The 14,085-nt window shown below is 36.1% G+C and overlaps 1 protein-coding gene across 4 annotated transcripts in view; it reads left to right on the forward strand.

Moving 5' to 3' along the window:
- Positions 1 to 14,085, forward strand: part of LOC149167568 (histidine-tRNA ligase) — a 341,880-nt gene that overhangs the window by 69,878 nt on the left and 257,917 nt on the right. For 3 of the 4 annotated variants that reach the window (XM_089433028.1, XM_089433025.1, XM_089433024.1), the window contains exon 2: positions 8,139 to 8,233. The exons of the other annotated variant lie outside the window; for it this stretch is intronic. In XM_089433028.1, coding sequence (XP_089289154.1) covers positions 8,139 to 8,233 — 95 coding nt within the window. The remainder of the gene's footprint in view (positions 1 to 8,138; positions 8,234 to 14,085) is intronic. 4 annotated transcript variants of the gene reach the window in all.

The raw sequence follows: 14,085 nt of genomic DNA on the forward strand, positions 1-14,085 counted from the left end.
TCCATTCCTTCTTGTTCTAGAGTGTCATTTAGGTCCTGATCCTTTGTGCCCACTTCACTTAATGTCATTTCCTCGTCCCCTTCTGCGTCTTTCCTCAATCCTGGATCTCAGAGAAAATCATCAATCGAGATTGGAGTTGGCATCTGGGTGTTCTGATTGTTTGTTTCTGGGATTCCCTGCTCAGATGCCGGTGGTTGGGTAACATCATCTACCCCAGTTTCCTCTCCAAGCACCTCAAAGGCGTTCATAGACCTTTTGTTGGTGTTTCCTGTCTTCGGTTGGTTCCTTCTGTTGGTCCGGTGTCTGCCTATGGGTCGGACGAAACCATCTTGATTTTTTCTTGGGAGATCCTTAGCCTTCTCTACGGGCTTGTGCATGGGACATTCTCGGATCAGATGGCCATGTTCATGGCATTTTCTGCATTTGAAGGGTATTTGTTCGTAGTCTATGGCTTGGAAAAAGACTTCATCTCTATATTCCAACCATAGACCTTCATGGAGAGCACCTGAAACGTCCATTTCAACATAGATTCTAGCGCAAGATGTGTACCTTTTTTGGAGGGTTGCTTCAGACGCTTGAATGAAGGTGCCCAATTTATTGCCGATTTGTTCCAAAGCTGTCGGTCTCTAGTAGTCGATAGGGAGGGAAAACAGGCGAATCCAAACAGGAACATGCTTGAATGTTTCCTGTTCTGGTGCGAAATTTGGTTTCCAGGGTCTCATGTAGAGGCCTGCCGAGGCATAGAAGTAAGGGCCTCCATCAAAGATGTGGTCTCTATCTTCAAGGTTTGCAAAGACCACCGTAAAAAATCCTTTGGCCCCCAGGTGGAGTTTAACATCTCCTTTTGGCTTCCAAGTTTGCTTGATCCATTGGCATAAGGCTTTTTCTGTGGGCCAAAAGCCCATGAACTTGCAGATCACTGCATGAATAGCCATATGATCCCTATAGGCTTGCAGTTCGGGGTCAGTGATGATAACCCTCAGGCTTTCTGTAGTTTTTGGCTTGCAACGCCCCTGGTCTCTTTGTTGTTTGTCTTCCGTGGCCGGTCCTTTTGGATCTAGGCCTTTCAAGGGGGAGGTTTCAGCAGCCTCCGCTTCTTTGGTATTCTTTCCCGCTCCTTGAGTGGGATCTGGTTTGTCTTTTCCTTCCAGAATTTTGATGCCTTTTGTCTGGTTTGGAAATTGGGTTTCCTTAGTGTTGCCATCTAGTTTTGTCTTCTTGCTGAGCTCATTTTTCCCTATGGTGTCTGAACTCGTGATCTGCACTCCTTCCAAAGGGCTTTTACCTTTGTCCATCATTATTTGTTTGTAGGAAGGGGCCCCATTGGCCCCTGCTTGCTTCATTCGTTGGGCCAGGGCAAGCCCCCGCTGCCTTAGATCAGTGAAAAGGGCACTGCCCCCTGCCAGAGTGGGTAACAGTGCACAAACTACGATCCAAAACCCTAGGTCAGAGAGTTGCAGAGCCTGAAAACTTCATCTAGCTATCTTTTGGTTCCGAAGATTTCCATAGTTATTCATATGTCTCCTCTTGTTTATTTTTCAAGGGAAAGAAATTGACCTCCCTCTCAAACCGAAGCCGAGAGAGGTTGCTAAAACAACAAAAAAACAAGGACGAGAGAGGTTGCTAAAACAACAAAACGACAAGGCTATTGTTACTAGGCCAACCCACACTATATGCTCATTGTTAAAACAACAAGACTATTGTTACTAGGCCGACCCACACTATAGACTCACTTAAGAGAATCACATATATTACTCTATTCCAAATCTTAAACATGTCAACTTATGAGACTTGAACTTGGGTGGGGAGGATCACAATGGTTTCTCCCAACCACCAACGCTAAACTCAATTGATAGAATTTTGGGCATTGAGGACCGCTTGCGAAAGTAAATTAGCCTCTCTCTCAGCCTGAAGGCAAGAGTGACGTCGCTAGTACCTGGCCAGCCCACAATATAGACTCACTTATGAGCGCCACATAGATTATTCTATTCTAGAGCTTAAACTTGTCAACTTATGAGACTAAAATTTTTGGGTACTGGTGACCACTCGAGGAAAGAAATTGGTCCATGCAAGAATGAGGTTGCTGGTACCATGCCAACACCACATTATATACTTATTTAATATCACCACATAGATTACTCTTTTCAAGAATTTAACATGAAACTTTATAGGATTTGAATTTGGATAGAAAAGAACGATCATTCCACCCATCCACCTAAACCAAATCCCATTGATTCCTTTTATAGTTACTTATTCTTTTAATCCTATATATATATATTTTAATTAATTTTTTATTTAAAATATTTTATGTAAAAATTTAAAAAATGGTCTCCTATATTTACAAATAACAACTTTAATAAATTTATTAATATAATCTAATGTACTTCATCAATGAAAATTTCTAATTCGCATTATATTATTAATCAAACTCCGAATAGTAATAACAATTAAGTGAGCAATTCCATTCAACTTAAAAAAATAAGCCTTTATCTTTAAAAAACATTAAAGCCACTTTATCCTCTCCCCATTCACACAAGGAAAAATAAAATTATTGATATTTTGGAAAGTCCATTTAAACCAAGAGATATAAACTTTTATGTGTATTTTATTATTATTAATTTTCATGTTTTTGAAATAAATTGGAATAATATAGTTTTTTTCATTAAAAAGTGTTTGTCAATTAATATAGGGATTCCATTCATATTAAAAAAAATTAATTTACTTGCCTAATAGATAATAGCAATTTTACTCATTCAAATATTTTTGACAACAAACAATCTGCCTACTAATACAAACATGAGCTACCAATATATTTTGCTCAACATCTCTTTCCCAGTAGGCTATTTCGACAGAGCGGCACACACAGGTGCATTTGGTTGTGGAGTGTGGCTCAGATTAAGTCACATGAAGCCCTACATAATTTTTTGGTCCGGTGGAAATGGTACAAACATGAGAGCAAAATTTTTAGCATTGTGGGGACTTATGTGGTTTGCAAAACACATAAATCTGTCTATTATACACATATACGAGGATTCTAAGGCTCTCATTGATGGTATGATTGACACTTATACTCTTTACCCTCCAAACCTTGCACGCTGGCTAAACGATATAAAACATCTCAAACAATCCTTCCAGGACATTTCTTTCCAGCACATTCTCAGAGAAAGGAATTATGTTGTTGATGCTCTATCAAAGATGGGACTCACTGTAGCTGCTGGTTCGATGCACTTCCAGCTTCTGGAGAACAATACTCTGACTGCGACGGGCACCTTATTACTCCTATAGATCTGATATGGTCTTCTTTACTTTTTGATATTTTTTATTATTTAGCTATTATCATGGCCTTGATATGATCTTAAAAGTATGCATATTTTGGTTACTTCTTCTTGATGCATATTGTCATGCTATAGGGATTTTCATATTGTTACTCTAGCTATGTTGCACATTGCCACTCATGTTTAGATTGGGATGACTATCCATACTTTTCTAAAACTTCTATATGTCTGAAAATTTCAAAATATTATATTAATACATTTATATAAACAAATAGTTTTTTTCAAAGAAAATATATAAATAAATAAATTAAAATTACATAACATTTCTTCCAAATAAATTTCAATGAAATTAAAAACCAAAGGAGTTTTATTTGCACCAAATGATCATACACATCTTTATGACCATATAAACTTAAAATTTTAATGAGCTAAATATCTTCATGAACATGTTATCTAAATAGTTATTTTAGTTTTAATTGCAATCGTCATTACACAACTAATATCCTTACTCATGAAATATTTATATTTATTTTATTTATAATTTTATATTAACAAAAATATAATTTTCAAAAATAAAACAAAAAATCTAAAATTAGTCTAAAATATTTGATCAAATGATTATTTTTGATAATTTTGATTAATGCAATTCTCTTTCTTTTTTTCCTTCTTAAATAACTCAAAGGATTTGAATTTTGAATTTCATGATTTACATATAATTAATGTAATATTTGTTATTAATAATTTATTTATAAGGTGTGAGATTAGTTTTTAGTTAAAAAAGTATAATTTAAGGGTATTTAAGTTATATATATGAGATTATACCTAATTTTAATAATGATAGTTTATGGTTGTATTTTTTTTTTGTATTCATGAGGTTTCTAATCAACGACCTTCAAACAAGGAGTATCTTAACAAAACATCCCATTGTCAAATATTTTACATCTATAATTTAGTTGTTATTTGATAATGAAAATACTTCGGAATTGAGGCTTTTATGAGTTGAGTTATGATAAGTTTTTTCTTTCCTATCCATCATGTAAGTGGTTTTAGGGTCTACGTTTCAAACCATACTTGATGGTTAGAAACATGAGCTCTAAAGCTACTTATGTTATGGATCTAGAAAAATAAACTTATAATGAAAATACTTATTGTTGGTTAAAAGTAGATTTTCTCATCACTATTATTTAGAGAAAACCATATAACTTAAAATAAAAAGTCAACATTAACCAATTGAAAATATTTTTAGGTCTGACTCCATAATGATAAGAAAAACAATTTGAATGAAATAGTATCTTAAAAAAATTATTATTTCTCATAATCTTCTTAAAACTAACTTTATATTTTTAAATCTTACTCCATAAAAAAACAACTTTAACAAGAACACATATAAATCTTACTCCATAAAAAAAACAACTTTAACAAGAACACTGTAAAAAAATATATATCAATATTTATAATATTCATATTAATATTACTTTTAATACTATTCTATACTTTTAATATCAATTTAATATATCATTAAAAGAATAAAAACTATTTTAATATTTTTCAACCGTCCTGTCCACTTGGGCATAATTGTAAAGAGCAGTGGAGAGGGAACTATGAAGGCCAGAGGTGGTGGAAGTGACAGTGCTCCAGTGATGGGACAAGGGTCAGCTCGCACAAAGGCAAGCCGAGGAGGAGTGGGTTATTATGGCAAATGCAGGTGACAGAGGGAGGCGGTGCAACAGCACAAGAAAGGGCGACAAGAGAGAGGAAGCGGTTACGGGTGGAGGCATAAGGGTAGGTATGCAGTTAACGCCCTCGGTGTGAGCAAAGACAAGGGTAAGAAGGTGGAAACCAGAGCAAGAGATAAAGCAAAGAGGGGACAACAGCGGGGTCGACCTCCCGCCCCTAGAAAAACTAAGTGTAAGATAACAGAGAGAAGAATGAGGATGGCTGTGATGGTTGAGAGCAGGGGAGGAAGACCTTCGGGGACCGAAGGCAATACGGTAGACTCCTGGGAAGAAAAGGATTAGAACCAGGTGGGCATGGAGGAGGCGCACAACCTAGAACAGGACAGTCAAATGCAGAAAAGGAGGAGCGGAAGGGGGAAAGGGAGACCTTTGGAGGACATGCAACCAGAAGAGGCAGACATTAGAGAAAAGAAAGCCAGAGGGAGAGGAGAGGAAGGCTGCCTGGGAACCCCCTCAAGCACAATTGGTCAGGGAAGTAAGGTAAAGGAGGGCAACAAAGTTGGCACAGGACGTGGAAGGGGTCGTAGAGGAAAAGGGAGAAGACGTCAGGCTGGAAACCAGGAGCGGAGCTTCCCTCCACCGGCAGGAAAAAGACCAGGCAAGAAGATGACGAAGCGACAGGTTCAGTATGCGGAGAGGGCGTATAGTGAAGAAACGAATGCGGATATTAGGAAGATAATCCAGCAGTTGGAGGAGGAGGCGACCCAGGAACAGTCGGAAACTGAAATGGAAGACTGGGAGTATCTACTGCCAGACCCAGGAAATACTAGAGGACGCATGTCCCTGTACAAGCAGGCTCTCCATATGTATTGGGTAATGAAGAGGTTGCTAGCAAAAGCTATGGAACAGGTGGCTATGGAGATGGCAGAATTGGCCCAAGGCATCCCAAACCTGAAGAAAGAGATGAACAATCTCCAGATAACCCTTCTGATGCAGGATAGTAAGCTTGATGAGATACAACAATAGTTAAAGAAGCTTATTCCCGAAGCAAAGGAGGAAGATTATCAGCCGAGCGCCATGGCAGACTGATTTTTCAAGATATGTTAATTGTCTCCTTAGTTAGGAAGCTGAGAGCCTGCTCTCCCTTTTGTTATATTTTATAATACAGATAGGAATCAGTGATAGTCTCTTTGAATGTGTAGTATATTTAGCATGGACAAGTAGACTCAGTAAATTTTGTTTCTGGATGGTAATTAAAAACTTAATATGGCCAACAGACCCGGTTTCCCTTCGGGGCGGGTTGAGGCCACTATATGTCTGTAAAGGCTTTAACTTGATTTAATATGAATGGTACCATGTTAGCTTACAAAAAAAACTATTTTAATATTTTTAATCAAATTATTATTTTATATAATATTATATCTAAGCACTTTAATATCTATATAATAAATTTATAATAAATATATGTAAAACTAAATCAAAGTGATATATATTCAAACACATTATATGTTAAATCAAGATCATATATATTAAATCAAGTTCATATATTTAGACACATTACATAAGATTTTAATTACGAGAAAAAAATTACATATTAATTTTTTTTTTTTTTTTTAAATTTTATTTATGATGATAGATCAAATTACATTTTACAAATACACAGTAGAAAGTGTATTCAATAAGATTTACCAAAATGAAGAAAAAATAACAACCAAAAAATTTTCAAATTATTTTTTTCCATAATAAACCAAATATCAGAATTTCCAAAAAAACAATGATTCTAGCATTAAGAGTTTTGAACATCCATATATCCATAGTGTTTATCAATCACAACTTCTACAATGTGCCAAAAACCCCTATCCAATTGAAAACCTTCCTCCGAAAACCGATCAACCATATGAATACACGACATGGAAAATATGAATACTTAAACTTTATTCTTTGTAAATCCTTCAAAACAATAAACGTTCATACGGCTAACCTCATTATCCCAATTTATGAGAAGTAAAGAGCCACCAAAACACTTAAACTATTAAGAAATTGCACAGATTTAAACATATCTATAACACTTAAAACTATTAAGAAATTGCACAGATTTAAACATATCTATTAAACATTATGATAATTTTGTTTTAGTTTGTATAAATACTAAATATCTTATTAATATTTATTTGTAATTACTTATATCTTTATTTTATATAAATATTAATTATATCTTTATTTTATATATAAATATTAATTATATCTTTATTTTATATATACAAATTTTTATTTATATAATTTTTTTTTTAAATAAATAATATATATATATATATATATTAAAAATAAATAATCTAATGTAAATTAATACAATTCTTTTTCTAACATTTATATATATAAATAAACCGTATGAAAGTTATATATATTCATTTATGAATGGTATGAAAGTTATATATATAATCATTTATGAATTGTATAATAAACCGTATGAAAGTTATATATATTCATTTATGAATGGTATGAAAGTTATATATATAATCATTTATGAATTGTATAATAATTTGTAATATAGTGTTTTGTTAAGATGTTTTTGTTTTTTTTTTTTTTTTTTATTAAAATTCTCAAGAATTTGGAAATATAAAAACTCTAACTATAATAAAAATTTAATATAATTGAGATTAAATATAATTCTAATAATTTTTAATAATTTAAATATTCATAGATTAAAATTAATACTTCACATCAAAAACCAACTTCAACATACATATATATTCATCTTTATATACGTAATTATCTTAAGTACATTATTATCTTGAACAAACATATTATTATATATATATTCTTTGAACTGAAAATTTTATTCATCGCATTTCTCTCTTCTGATTTATTAATTATATATATTCTTTGAACTGAAAATTGTATTCATCGCCTTTAATTTATTCTTGTTTTTACTTTTTACTTTTTACTTTTATTTTTTCATACGGAAATAAACCAACAACCACCCTAAACAAATCTGCTGAAAAGCAGAGAGAGTAGATAGAGAACAATATGTGATAGAATTGCCGTTAAATAACGACGATAATTACGGCAAAAGTCTCGACAGAAAAAGCCCAGTGTCATGTTCTCAAGCGTGAGCGGCGCGTCTGGTGTGTGTGTTTTGTGTGATTGAGATTCTGTAATGTAATGTGATTCGCTTCTTTTTACACAGTGATCAACTACTCAAATACACACACATCCCAGCCAACCCTCGGAGCAGCTCACCGCCATCTCATGAAAGACCAAGGATCTCTTCCCTACGAACAGGTGCCCGTTCATTCTCTAACTTTAATCTTCAATTTTATGTATTACATGCATTGAATTTGTGTGTTTTTTCCTTCAATCATGGCACCTTGCCATGTTCACATAGATTGAACCGGTGTCCACTCTGATTTGCCTGCTGCCTTAATGGCGGAATTTCTGTTATGCATGTCAATCTGTATTTTTTTGGGTTGACTTTGGAAAAGAGAGAAAATAAAAGACCTAAAATGTAGAATTCCTTGTTTAAGTTTACCAGTGATGTTTGATAAATACCCGCCCAAAAAAAAATGGTCATGAGATGGTTTCTTATTAGTTGTAAATGCAATTTTATTCAGAATTGTTTTGATAAAGCGGGACATTGTTCTGAAATTTAAGGGGAGTTCACTGTAATAAGATTGCTTGTTTTGTTTTGATTTAATTGTTCGTGGGCGTTACTTTTAGCCCTAGATTATGAGTTCCATTCTTATTTGAGAACATAAGATCAATTCTCACGGGACCGCGAGCTGCACCCACAATTTAATACTATTGGCATGAATAATCTGCGCCTGCTTATAGATTACTCTCCAGAGCTTCAGTTACCTTGGCTTTCGTATTTCTTAAATTCCCACTTACAGTACAACCTTCAATAACTACATTATATGTTACTGCAAGGAACGGAATCCCAGTCACCAAGGAGATTGACTTCCAATAGTTCATTTTATTCGCGTAATTGTGGTTATCAAACCTAGGCAGAGTAACAAGAACGATATCAATCTTTGCCTTTGCATTATGCATCTTCTCATTTCCTGTTCAAGTTTATGTTTTGGTTCCATTGGTTTTAGCGTAAAGAATCGTCAAATAAAGCTTTTAACTTTTATGTGATTCGCAATAGAGGCGAGTGGCAAAAAACTTAATGGGAATTATAGTGGTTTGATTTGGTGTTTAGCGACACTGGCCTGACTGATCGATTGGTCTGATCCATCCTCATCTTTCAACAAGGGGAGTTGCCTATTTGTTCAACAGGTGCACATTGCCTTTCTAGAGGAGGGATTGGTGTGGGTAACATGACAATTTTATGACTAAAGCAGAATCATGTAATGGTTTCTGTGTTTGTGCATCTGATGATTAATTGGGATAATTCGTACCTCATGGATCGACTTTTCCACACTGTCGAAGCATATAGATGCCAATGTATATGCCGGTATATATACCGACTATATGTCAGTTATTGGCATATTAATATATATGCCAGCATATATATATATCAGTATATGCTAACATAGTATGTTGGTATATATATATATATATATATATATATATATTATATTGGTATATCTGCTAGCATATATATGTCAATATATATACCGATATATATTCCGGCATATGCACTCTCTGTTGCCACACATGTGCTGGCCAGGATATATATTATCCCGGCATATATATGTTGATATATATACCAATATATATACTGGCATATACATTGTCTGCCTGGTGAAGAAGAAGGGCAGAGGCCTAATCTGGGGTTGGATGGGGATGGGTGTGGTGGTAGAGGGGTTGTAGTCTCTGAATCACACAATATTGCAGTGGCAGGTTAAAGCTATAAAGAGTTGCCAGATGAAACTTTTAATGCTATCCAACAACAGTGTCAGAAATTTCCCAAGATTTCTCGAAATGTGCAATTGTTTAGGACTATGCAAACATCCAGATACGAGGAGGACAGTGAAGGACTTCATTTTCCTTGTATGCATATTAATACGTATGTGGAGAAATGAAAAGAAGATGAAATTCCACCTAGGTGTAATGCCCGTCAAATGTGGGAATGAAAAGGATAAGAATTTCAACATGGTATTCTGCTGATCAATATTGGAAGAAGAATGAAAATACTAATGCAAGATTCTTTTTCTGATCAAATGTGGGGAGATAAACTATTTTCTCTATTCAGTGTGCAGCAATCAGATTGAAAGTTTTAGGAGATGCGTTTATGGGAACCAAGCAAATACAATCATCTGTTTTATTCTAATCCCTAAATTCAAAATCATTCTATCAACAAATAACAATCAAAGCTAGATATCCTTGGATTTTTATATAAGCTGGACCAATCACGTGGAAAGGATGATAACCCTGGCAATAGGAAGCTGTTTGGATTCGACACTCTGGATTTCCATAATAATAATGTTATGGCCTTGTATGCTCAGAGTGTTACTTTGGGGTACAAGTTCATAGTGGTTAGCTTTAGCTTTCGACTTATGCAGACAAAAAATAATAACACATTATCTTGACCAAGAGCACTACTAAAACATAAGCGTTCACAAAACGTAGATGTTTTTTATTGTGATCTCAAGTCTTTGCTTCTCTACTACACTGGGTTTGACCGTTTTAAAATCCCATATTTAAAATTTAAAAACAATCTTACGTGATGTAAGAATACATCAAGTGATTTTGAACTTGAAAAATGAACATACATGAAGCAGAGAATTCTATATAGAAGATATCTAAAATGAGATTCTACATTTACATGACTGGGCTATCTGCCCAACTCTTCAACCAACTTCCCCCCCTGGCACCCACAACCCCCCCACCCCCCCCCAAAAAAAAATAAAAATAAAAATTTAAATTTGAATCCACTCTTCTTTTCACTTTCTAATCAACCCTATCCCAGCCAACTTTGACCTTTCAGCCTTTGTGTGGATGCCAACTTCATTCCATTTGTCAACCCCTCACACCCCCTCCAAAAAACAGGAGAAAAGAAAAGAAAATGACGGAAAAAATCTCAAAATCTACCCTTGCTTGCATACCTAATGAACACTACTCCATCTGAACTTACATCCCCACTCCTTTCTGTCATTTTCAGTTCCATCTCTCCAGACAACCATGAACTAGTATTTTGTCATACTAGGTTATCAGGGGTATTATTTGCCATGTTTTTGTACCTATATGTGTTTGGGCTGGGGATATTTTATGTTAAAATCTGGCGATAAACATTCACAAGAGAGAGATGAGAGATATATGAAATAAATATTTCAATAATTGAGTCATTTAATAGAATAATTGTGATTTGTTTTTTCTTTTTACGTTAATTAGCTAGTTTGGCTACCCTTATGACCTAACTACTCATTGTTGACACCAAATGACCCATAATTAATTATGTTAACATAATCACACTCTTTTTTTTTGTAAGCAAGCCAAAATTCATTATATTATCAGAAATTTACATAAAATACATGCATGGATAGACACGAGCGGATTGTGTCCGAGATAAGTTCGTTCTGACTGCAAAAATATTCCTATCCTAAAGCAAACTTGAGGGAGACCATCTGCCCTTAATTGGGAACTAGATGGTCTCTCCGAGAGTCCTAAGACCAACTTGGACAACATGGAACCACTTCAAAAGTAGATGTAGCAAAAACTGAGTGGACACGGATAGCAGAAAACCACAAGAAAAACGGTAAAATAGCAGAGGTTGAGAAGACCTTTCCTGGAAATACTTAATGAGCTCGGTTACGCAGAGCCTGGTCACGCTAAGCTTGGTCACACTGAACAAGATGTTGGAAGGGATTATCATAGCCTTCTAGTAGCCAAGGAGGTCATTCCCACTCAACGAACACTCCCCCTTGTGCTGGTATTCGTTGCCTGTTTAGAGGTTTCACCCTTTGTAGTGTCTAGAATTGTTTTCTGGTTAGTAGAATTTTGTTCCTGCACTGCATGGATGGGAGGGTCGGGATTGATTGGTAGCATTTCCTTCCTTTTCTGAGACCCTGGGTGTTCAGGGCTGGGAGGTCTGGTGCCTTAATGGATTGAGTTTGTGGCGTTCACGCTATTTGGCGAGTTGGAGGAAGCCAGAGGAGGGGGTGGTGGAGGGAATTGGATCCTCCTGTAACATACCCCCTACTATCCCTAGCCCTTACTAAGGGTATAAGGAGGCAATTACTATGCTGAACCAATCTCCAATGTCTCGTTATGGAAACGAGGTCTAAATTTTTTGCTCTTTTACAACTATCTCATAACATAAAAAGGATAACATTGTTGTGTTCGTCTCGTCGAGACCTTTCCAATGATATAAAGTTTGCTCCAATCCAAATTTCGAATCAAAAGATATGGCCAATTATATAATGCCACATCATTAAATCTGCTGTGGGGTGCCCACATGGTCCTCACGTGGCTTTCCAAGTCATAGGCCACATGGATGTTGCCAACCCGTTCATACTCATTAGAACTTTTACAAGGCCCAACATACAATGGACGTAATATATACATACACAAATATATAATACACAGGTGTGCACCCTTCTATGGCCACGACACCAACCATGTGGTAGACTTTCCCAAGATTTTGACATGCTCATACATGTGAAAATTCCAAAACTGGAATCTTATTGCAGCAACTGGAATTTATTTTTTTAATTGTTAATTATTTTAACAATTTATCCGCTACAACAAATATCAAATAAATCACACTGCAACCTTCACAAATAAAATACTGCGGAAATAATAGTGCTGGAAACTGAGAAAATACTAGCACACACACACTAAAAATGACACCGTTGTTTTTGGACAAAAGTCCCTGGAAAAACCCAGTGCGGGAAAACCGGTGCAGCAGATGAGGGTTTTATTTTATTATGCAGTAGTTAAATATGAGTACAATCTATGGATGCCCAAATGGCAATCCAAACAATAAGAAAATCTAGGCAAAATTATTTGAGGGAATTACCCTTCCTCCACAAGCAATCCTGGCACAACTTCTCTTCAGAAATTTGTCCTCCTGGACCCTCTGCGTTAGCCTCTGCGCTGACCCTATGACGTCTAGCCTCTGAACTACCTCTGATGAAGTCGTTCTGCCTGTCTCTGCTAAGGAAATCGCTTCTCCGACACTCTGGACCCTCTGCCCAACCTCTGGAACTGAAAACGAATTTCTCTCCAGCAAAATCGAATTGCTTCTGAAGCAACTGCACAGTCCTCTGCGCTGCCTCACTGGGAATAACTCGGCCCCTTGCTGCTGCCTCTCCAGATTTGGAAAACTTCCTCTAGATCATTGTCTCTGCCCCTCACTGACCTTGCTTCGATCTCTGGCTCTCTAGCAACTGCTGCTGCTCTCTGGAAATCGATCTGCCAAGAAAATCGAACTACAAAAGTGTCTTCTCCAAGTGCCCATCGACTTCCTCTTATAATCCATTATTGGAGCACCAACGACCAAGATTAAAACTTAATCAATGGCTAGGATCATCTTGGAGTCGATCCGTGTGAGTTTCTAGATGATTCTCACCTTATCTCAATTAATATTGATTAATTAACCATATTCCCTAAGTTTAGACTTAGGAAATATTTAAAAATCGGCTAATAATCTAATTGAGACACTTCTATGTGGAATTTCCAGAAATTATTTTTGGGTTTTGGAGAATTCATGTATTCTAGCCTCTCCACCAAATTTCGTGGCTAGAACACATCTGATGCTATAGAAACTAACAATACACAGGACCCATCCAAACAATGAATAGGCACACATATGAGTTTATGAGATAAGCGGGTGTGGGCCCTCATGGCCATGTCACCCTACTGCATAGATTCTCGGCGAGTTCCCATACTACTCCTCGCTGAACTTCTGGGGACAATCTTCAAGGCTATGTGGCATGACACCTCGTGCTAAAGCTTGCCACTCCCCTTTACCCATACACAACCACATTCTCACCACGCGACACTTATCCCATTGAATGACCCCCGTACACCAAGTCACCTTGTGACTTAAATATTGGGCATTCTACTCTTGCCTTCATCTGAAACCTCCGGGGTTAGGGGATTTGGGGTGATGTCACCAAAGCCAAACTCCGGGGTGCAAAGCTTTCTGTACGATGCAATGGTGACAATGCTCTACCTAGATCAATGGT

Source organism: Pinus tabuliformis, chromosome 5_1 (assembly GCF_031772625.1).
Source record: "Pinus tabuliformis cultivar Carrire ecotype Pingquan chromosome 5_1, CPIR1, whole genome shotgun sequence".
NCBI classification, from domain to species: Eukaryota; Viridiplantae; Streptophyta; class Pinopsida; order Pinales; family Pinaceae; genus Pinus; species Pinus tabuliformis.